Here is a 9810-nt window from a genome sequence, read left to right as displayed (position 1 = left end):
AGAAGAGGAGGGTGGGGGGGGGGGGGGGGGGGGGGGGGGGGGGGGGGGGGGGGGGGGGGGGGGGGGGGGGTGGTCCAGCTTCTGTTTCTGCACTCCACCTCACTCACTGCGGATGGCTCAGGCAGAAACAAAGGTTTTGGTAGGAGCAGTCTATGGAGTGACAAGATGCAGGGTTTTGAGATACATTTTCTTGGTTTATTAAATTATTCTATTTATTTCTGGGTAGCTGTTGCTCATATTTTTGTTGCTACATTGCAATGAATGCACCACACTGGTATGGCAGTTGCCATCTTCAGCACATAGATCCCAACATCCAAATGCATAAGGCCTTTTTCTTCTTGAATTCCCTCAGGCAATAGCATTTTAAGACTTATTCCCAAAATGAGCTACTGTTGAGTGATTTGCAAGAAATCAATGATGTCTTCGAGGATTTTGCAACAACGAAATTGCCGATGAAACATCCATATGCATCCAACGTTTTGTCGATGGCTATGTGGCGATTGCTTACACAGTGCTGCACACTTTTAAGAGCCTCTGGATAGCAAAAATCTAAATAGTTGTTCCTCAATTTAAATTTATAACAAATCTGTTGCCCTCAGGGATTTTGTGGAAATGACTAACATTCAGGCACTTGAAGTTCGTACCCTGGAATGTTTTCAGCAGTCACAGCAGGGAATGTATTAGGGAAAAATTCATTTGTACAGTTTAGAGTCTTTTGCATCTGCATCAATAATATTTGCTTCTTGCATGATTGCACTGCTTTGTTCTCTGTGTGTGCATCACTATGTATATGTTGGGACTTCATAGAGCAACCGATCTGGTTACTGTATGCTCGACATAAAACAATCTCTCCATCAGTAGTGAAAGTGTCATCCGTCAAAACCTGAATCTTAATTCAGATGATAATTCTGATGCAAAATGAGGCATCAGAAACACCAAGAGTCATGAACTCTTGAGAAGTACTCTTTGACAGCTTTTTTCTAAGTGGACACAACTCCTAGTTCTGGACTGGTAGCAGTCACAAGTACTCTGAAAACCTTGGGCCACTATACTTCAGACTGCCCCACTGCCAGTCTCAACAGTACACACACCCCTTCACTATACACAGTATTGTTATCGTGTCTGCTTTGTTTTTGACAACTGAAATTCTGTATTTTAAAAAAATTAAGCACAAGCATGTCCTTCATTATCTAACTCAAACTCCACCTTTTGCTGCACTTGATTGTGATTCTTAGAGATGATTTGCTTTCTGTCATCTGCACTTATGGCTGGTTGGATCTGGATATTTTTCTTAGGGAGTAGCCTACTGGACTGTGGGGAAATACGAAGTGTAGTAAGCAATAATATGTAATTTCCTGTAGCATTAAGTTAAAGTACATAAACGTAATGATTAAATGAAATATAACAACACTGGCCACATAGTTTGTGCAGATTTACACTTTTCATGTGCATAGGAGTGGATGGAAAGTATAATAAGTAGTTAGATAAAAAATCTGGGCTATGGATACAATATTCAATTGAATAAAAAATAACTTCATAATAACAATGTAATGACAAAAACAGCTTTAAATTTTATTCACATATTTATAAAATATACATATTCATTTCAAAATATAAACAAACTGGAATCAATTTGCAATAAAAACAGATCTTTTTTACATATTTATATTCTAAAATTTACTTATAATAAATATGGTGAGCAGTGTGACCAGAATGTTTTCTTGTTTAGTGTAAACTGAATGAACATTGTGATGTAATTATGACTACTACATCATCACAGTCAAGTTCTTGTCTTCTGCCTGCAAGAGGCCCTCCAAACACAAGAAAAAAAGTACACTGCAATCCAAGAGCATCACTTCTGTAAGCTCCACAAATAGTATCGTGATTTCCAGAGAAAAATTAGAATTTTGTACACAGCACTACTGGATGTGTTAATTCTGTCTTTTAATCACTTTAAAAATTCAGTCTTTTATTTAAAGAATTAATTGCACCAGAAAATGATTGTATCAATAAAATGCCACAAAAACTATGTGCCTGTAAATATAGTGTAATGTAGGTAACAAAAAATTACAAAAAAGTTACGCAGTCATCATGCTGGACTTTCACACATTCAGAAATTCCACGAAGATAAAGCTACCACTTGAGCCAAGAATAAAAATTTCCAATGCAATATGAGACAGGGTGAAAGGCACAATCAGTTTTCAAGCTTACTTCATTTGCTCTGCTGAAAAACAGCACAACAGGAATGGAATGTACACAATACTGACAGGGTCTCAATAATAAGAACAGACTGATGTTCTATGGACACACACACACACACACACACACACACACACACACACACACACACACCTCCTTACTTTATCTTCCTCTTGAACAATATCCACAGAGGTGTGGCATTTCCACAGAAGCAACAATGATATAATATACCTCCACAAATATCAGTCAACTGTGGAAGACCTGTCATTTTTGTTTTCGTTGTGACTCAAGGAAGTTGGCAGATAGAGCCAAGAGGCGATATCTCTGCTTCAAATTCTTTGCACGGATGTGTGCTGAAGCTATTTCCACAGTATGATTCGCTGGAAACCAACCTCGCTCACCATCTCTTATTCTTTCTCCCTGGTACCAACCTGAGAAACATTTATTTAATCATTAGTGTTTACAAAGACCAACACTGAATGCAACAGTAGTTAAATATATTATAGCTACAGAAACAAGTTAAAAGCTGTAGGTGGGGTAAAAATGGAATTGGGGACAATACATAAAGCTACCAAATTCACAAAAATATGACAAAGAGAAAAGAAACAAAAACAGAAATAAATAAAACACACAGGTCCACAATTTGCATATGAAAAGTATCTTCAGCAACAGCCAATGAGAAAGAATACAGAAAAAATGCGAAGGACCAGTAAAGTAAGGCACCAACCACCAAGATTTTAAGAAGAAATGTAAAAACACACACACACACACACACACACACACACACACACACACACACACACACACAAAGATTTGTGTCTGTTAGATCCCATCAAAAAGGGGAAACTCTGGGGATTTGGAGTAAGTCAAGACAACCATTAACTAAGAGCAGAAAACAGCTTATAGTTTATTATCTAACACTCCATTACTCATACAATAATGCCCGACACTTTAGCTAGCACAGATGCAGGTGTTATCCACAAGAAAAAGGGTATGTTTGGATATTGTCAATAGTGTATATTAATGATTTTAGGACTGTTTTATTAAATCTAAATACAACATAAGCGAGTGACTGCATGTGAGATCGCTCTAAGTTTTTATATATTTTTAGGTTTCAGATACACATTTTAACGGTTTTTGTGATAATATTTACTATATAAGTGACTTATTAGTGGTTTCTTCATTCACCTTTGCCTTTCTCGTGTTGTGACCTGATATTTGTGAGTGTTTCGTATCGAGCAACGTAACCTCTTACCTGTGTTCACATTCCGCGCTGGCCAGTTGCAGCTGTAGCGGCGCATCGAAAGCTATGTACTAATTAATTGTTTGTGTATAGTGGTTTATTTAGGAACTTTAGTAGTCTTCAACCGGTGTTCTTGGTGTTGGTGAAATAATTTCAGAAGAACCTTTTGGGAACTGTTTTCAGCTTCGTTACTGTGTCATTAGACGTTTGATTCTCTTTCTGTATTAGTCTTTTGTTATGTTCACATTTGTTGTTTATTAATACTGTTAATAATAGTAGTTACTTCCCTTGTAGAGTAAGTTTGTGATTATTGTAGTCAGGTTTTTAACATCATCTTATTGTAGTAGCGGAACTTAGAAAAAGTAAAATTTTGCCACGAGTGAGAAGTGTGGGCTTTGCCGTAGGTTCGCGAGTAGTGGATTACGGTGAGAGACTTGTTCAAAGTATTTTCACTGGGGGGAATGCAGTGGGGAAGCCAGTGGGCATTCTGGTGAGATCCTCTCCTGGAACTGCAGGTTATGTAGCAAAAGTAAGTTGATAGAGGAGCAGGAGTGTAAGATCTGTGCCCTTCAGGTGCAGTTGAAAAACCCACAGGAGGAGCTAGATAGGATGAGGAGGGAGAAGGGGGTTGGGGAATGGGAGCTGGCTGTTGGCAAGAGATCTGCTAGGAGAAGAAGATTTTCAGATAGTTTTACTATTGGTGTTTACAATAGATATGACCAACTGTCAGAGTCTAGTGGAGAGGAATCTCTAGTAGCTGTAGATGTAGGAAGTATGCAGCAGACCTCAGTAGTTACTGTGGCTAGAACAGTTGCAAAGTCGAAGAGCAAGAAGAAGGTTCTGCTGTTAGGTAGTTCTCATGGCAGAGGTGTAGGCCAGCAGTTGCAGGAAGTGCTGGGGAGTGAGTACCAGGTCACCAGCATTGTGAAGCCTAATGCAGGATTGGCTCAGGTGACTGTTAACACAGGGGGGTTATGTAGGGATTTTACTAAAGAGGATCAGGTAGTGATTGTGGGTGGGGCTGGTAATAGTATTGATAGGGATGGGGAGTATGACATAGATGGTGACCTGGAAAAGATAGCCACTCAGACTGACAACACGAATGTGCATTTTGTGGAACTGTTTCAGCATCACGATCGGCCTCATCTTAATACAGCCGTCAGGCGTAATAACATGAGACTTGGGGGTGCGCTGATGACAGAAAGCATGGGTCACATTTCAGTGGTGTCGGTGGAGTCTATCAGCAGGACGGGTTTCGCTAGACATGACCTGCAGCTCAACAGGTATGGGAAGGGGAGGTTGGCCAAGCTTATAGGTGACAGCATAGGTGTGGTTGGTGGGATCACTCATGGGAAAATTCCTGCTGTAGTGGGTGTTAGAGCTGCATCTTTTTTAGATTGAAGTCAGCTGATAGGTATTCCTGCTTAAGGGAAGTCTCTCTAACAAGGGAATCACTTTTGACAAAGCTTAGGTATCCGAGTAATGACGGAATTAGTATATTTCATCAAAATATACAAGGTAATAAAGATAAAGTTAGTGAACTGCTTATAGATGTTGACTCTGAAATTATTGGTATATCTGAACACTTCTTAAATAAGGAGATAATTCAGAGGCTTCCTTTACCAGGATACAGGTTGGCTGGCAGCTTTTCGAGAAGCTCTTTGCGGTGTGGGGGAGTAGCCATGTATGTGAAAAACGGCATCCCATTTGAGTCCATTGATGTTTCAAAGTACTGCACTGAAAAGGTGTTTGAATGTTGTGCAAGTGTGGTTAAATTTAATGGAGCTAAACTTCTAACTGTTGTTATTTATAGATCCCCAGACTCCAATTTCACGACATTTCTGCTAAAGCTAGAGGTGGTTATTGGTTCACTTTATAGGAAATACAAATGCAAGGAAGAGGATGCTGGTAGACCTCCTTAATTCATATAATCTTATGCAAATCGTATTCTTTCCAACGAGAGTGCAAGGGAACAGTAGAACAACCATAGATAACATTTTTGTTCACTCCTCATTACTAGAAGGGCATTCTGTTAGCAAAAAGGTGAATGGCCTTTCAGATCATGATGCACAAATTTTAACTCTAAAAGATTTTTGTGCTGCAACACGTGTTAAATATAGTCATCAGCTGTTTAGGAAAGCTAATCCAGTTGCTGTAGAGACCTTTGTAAACCTTATCAAGGAACAAGAGTGGCAAGATGTTTATAGCGTTGATGCAGTAGACGATAAATATAATGCTTTTCTCAAGACTTCTCTCGTGCTCTTTGAAAGTTGCTTTCTGTTAGAATGTTCAAAACAGGGTACTAGCACAAACAGGCAGCCTGGGTGGCTGACTAGAGGGATAAGAATATCTTTTAGAACAAAGTGGCAATTATATCATAACGTTAGAAACAGTCAAAATCTAAATGCAGCAACCCATTACAAACAGTATTGTAAGGTGCTTAAAAATGTTATTAGGAAGGCAAAAAGTATGTGGTATGCAGATAGAATAGCTAAGTCTCAGGATAAAATTAAAACCATATGGTCAGTCGTAAAGGAAGTTGCTGGTCTGCAGAGACAGGTTGAGGATATAGAATCAGTGCGTAGTGGGAATGTCCGTGTTACTGGTAAGTCGCATATATGTACAGTATTTAATAATCACTTTCTGAATATAGCAGGTGAACTAAATAGAAACCTAGTCCCAACAGGGAATCATATAGCGCTCCTAGAAAAAAGAGTTCCGAGACTGTTACCTGAAATGCTCCTCCATGATACTGACAAGAGGGAGATTGAGTTAATAATTAAATCACTAAAGACCAAGAACCCTCATGGATATGATGGGGTATCTAGCAGAATACTGAAGTATTGTTCTATGTATGTTAGCCCAGTACTTAGCCATATCTGTAACTTTTCCTTTAGGAGTGGTTGGTTTTCTGACCGATTAAAGTACTCGGTAGTGAAGGCACTTTTTATAAAGGGAGACACTGACAATGTTGACAATTTTAGACCTATTTCTATTCCATCAGTGTTTGCTAAAGTTATCGAGAAGGTTGTATATACAAGGTTACTGGAGCATTTAAATACACATAATTTGCTGTCAAATGTTCAGTTTGGTTTTAGAAATGATTTAACAACTGAAAATGCTATATTCTCTTTTCTCTGTGAGGTTTTGGACGGATTAAATAAAAGGTTGCGAACGCTAGGTGTTTTCTTTGATTTAACGAAGGCTTTGACTGTGTTGACCACAAAATATTAATGCAGAAGTTGGACCATTATGGAGTAAGGGGAGTAGCTTACAGTTGTTTCGCCTCTTACTTTAATAACAGAAAGCAGAAGGTAATTCTCTGTAATATTGAGAGTGGTAGTGATGTTCAGTCCCAATGGGGCACTGTTAAGTGGGGTGTTCCCCAAGGGTTGGTGCTGGGGCCACTGCTGTTTCTTATTTATATAAATGATATGCCTTCTAGTGTTACAGGTGATTCAAAAATATTTCTGTTTGCTGATGACACCAGCTTGGTAGTGAAGGATCTTGTGTGTAATATTGAAACAGTATCAAATAATGTAGTTCATGAAATAAGTTCCTGGCTTGTGGAAAATAATTTGATGCTAAATCACAGTAAGACTCAGTTTTTACAGTTTCTAACTCACAATTCAACAAGAACCGATATTTTGATCAGACAGAATGGGGATATAATAAGCGAGACGGAACAGTTCAAGTTCCTAGGCGTTCAGATAGATAGTAAGCTGTTGTCGAAAGCCCACGTTCAGGATCTTGTTCAGAAACTAAATGCTGCTTTATTTACCATTAGAACAGTACCTGAAATAAGTGACACTACAACACGAAAAGTAGTCTACTTCGCATATTTTCATACGCTTATGACGTATGGTATTATTTTTTGGGGTAATTCTTCTGATTCAAAAAGGGTATTTTTGGCTCAAAAATGGGCTGTTCGAGCTATATGTGGTTTAAGTTCGAGAACCTCTTGTCGACCCCTATTCAATAGTCTGGGAATTCTGACATTGCCCTCACAGTATATATTTTCTTTAATGTCGTTTGTTGTTAGCAATATTAGACTATTCCCAAGAGTTAGCAGCTTTCACTCAGTTAATACTAGGCAGAAATCCAATCTGCATGTGGATTGCACTTCCTTGACTCTTGTGCAGAAAGGAGTGCAGTATTCTGCTGCATCCACTTTCAATAAGCTACCACAAGAACTCAAAAATCTTAGCAGTAGCCCAAACTCTTTTAAGTCTAAACTGAAGAGTTTCCTCATGGCTCACTCCTCCTATTCTGTCGAGGAGCTCCTGGAAGAGCTAAAAAATTAAGCAAATTCCAGTGTTACATTGTTGATTTTCTTTATTTAAACTTACAACTTGTCACCTGAATATGTTTTTTTTATATTTCATTTTATCTGTTTCTAATATCGTGTTATAATTTCATGTATTGACTCATTCCATGACCATGGAGACGTCTCCTTAATTTGGTCCCACGGAACAATAAATAAATAAACACATTTAATACATGCATACAGTATAATATGCTGTAATGTTTGAAACAGTCTTACATTTCAAAATAACGAATTAACATCTGTTTTCCATGTAAACACTGAGGTACATGAAACAACTCAAATACATATCAAAAGAACATGGAAATGTTATATAAAAACAAAGATGAGGTGACTTACCGAACAAAAGCGCTGGCAGGTCGATAGACACACAAACAAACACAAACATACACACAAAAATCAAGCTTTCGCAACAAACTGTTGCCTCATCAGGAAAGAGGGAAGGAGAGGGGAAGACGAAAGGAAGTGGGTTTTAAGGGAGAGGGTAAGGAGTCATTCCAATCCCGGGAGCGGAAGGACTTACCTTAGGGAGAAAAAAGGACAGGTATACACTCGCACACACGCACATATCCATCCACACATACAGCACAAGCACAAGCACAAGCTTGTGTCTGTATGTGTGGATGGATATGTGCGTGTGTGCGAGTGTATACCTGTCCTTTTTTCTCCCTAAGGTAAGTCCTTCCGCTCCCGGGATTGGAATGACTCCTTACACTCTCCCTTAAAACCCACTTCCTTTCGTCTTCCCCTCTCCTTCCCTCTTTCCTGATGAGGCAACAGTTTGTTGCGAAAGCTTGAATTTTGTGTGTATGTTTGTGTTTGTTTGTGTGTCTATCGACCTGCCAGCGCTTTTGTTCGGTAAGTCACCTCATCTTTGTTTTTATATATAAATTTTCCCACGTGGAATGTTTCCTTCCATTATATTGAACATGGAAATGTTTATTTCAAAACAGTGATCTAACTAATAAGCACACACGAAGAGTAATTTTGGTAATAAAGTGCAAACAAAACTGAAATAAGAAACACATTATTTGATAAAACAGTTTATGCATATGTCTTTTAGATGATCTGCACATTTCCACTTGTTCCATGTAGTACATCGTCTATGGATTGTCTTATTTCATGCTCCTTCACATGTAACATCTGCCACATTATGCAGCTGTTTTTTTTTGGCTGTTCCACAATTTCTAGAGTGCCTTACAGTAATTTAGCTCTTCTTCCAAGAGCTGCTTCTTCTGAACTTATTAAAAGGCAATGTTGCTCTATTTGAGGCTTTATTTTTTCCCCAACTGATTTTTCTATAAAATCAAATCTCTCTACACCCTAATTCAAAGCAATGCATTCATATTTATATAGCAATAAAGTATTTATGGCTGCAATATTCAAAATATTGTAAAACAGCAGACCAGCTTCTCATATTACATGACATGTTGTTTTTCTGACACAACAAAAGATCTGTCCCCACTTAAAGACAGTAATCATTTGAGGTTTCTTCTGCTCTCCTGTTGGAGGGTCTATGGCATCACTGATATGATATGCATGCCTGATGCTGCCAATGCTGTCCTATTTTTCTTGGACAGTGTGGCACCAATGTACAATGTTGCTGAAATGTGGAGATAGATGATTTTGGCTACTTTTTATCTTTTTGGTAGAAATTCTTTCATCACTTCTCTTGTTTTTATGTACTGTTCTGACGTACGTCACTTTCTTAGCCTGGAGTTTATTGATCAAAAACAAACTGGTAAACCATTTAGTCATTAGCAATATTTCTGTTTGTGCCATGTACTGGTTCAATTACTCTAAAATCAGTATCTTCAGCCAAATTACTGGTATTTTATGGCTCCTGCAGTTGCTTACTGATGTAAAATTTTACATTAAAAGTGTAAGCCATTTTTACATCAACCAAACCGAACACTTTTAACACATACTTTGCAGGTTTGCTAGGAATATATTGCCTTGATGGGCAGTTTCCCCTGAATACAAAAAGCTGTTCATCAACAGTAAGGTATTCACTAAGAGAGAAATATTTTTGGCAACTGTTCGT

The 9810-nt window shown here is 38.4% G+C and overlaps 1 protein-coding gene across 1 annotated transcript in view; it reads right to left on the bottom strand.

Moving 5' to 3' along the window:
- Positions 1 to 1566: 1566 nt before the first annotated feature.
- Positions 1567 to 9810, bottom strand: part of LOC126473664 (serine-rich adhesin for platelets-like) — a 186887-nt gene continuing 178643 nt past the window's right edge. Inside the window, exon 24 of the mRNA XM_050100896.1 lies at positions 1567 to 2630. Within this exon, the coding sequence (XP_049956853.1) occupies positions 2464 to 2630 (167 nt within the window). The 3' untranslated portion in view covers positions 1567 to 2463. The remainder of the gene's footprint in view (positions 2631 to 9810) is intronic.

This window comes from Schistocerca serialis, chromosome 4, assembly GCF_023864345.2.
Source record: "Schistocerca serialis cubense isolate TAMUIC-IGC-003099 chromosome 4, iqSchSeri2.2, whole genome shotgun sequence".
Taxonomy (NCBI): Eukaryota; Metazoa; Arthropoda; class Insecta; order Orthoptera; family Acrididae; genus Schistocerca; species Schistocerca serialis.
The sequence above is the reverse complement of the archived record's forward strand: the minus strand, read 5'-3'. Positions and strand labels throughout refer to the sequence as shown.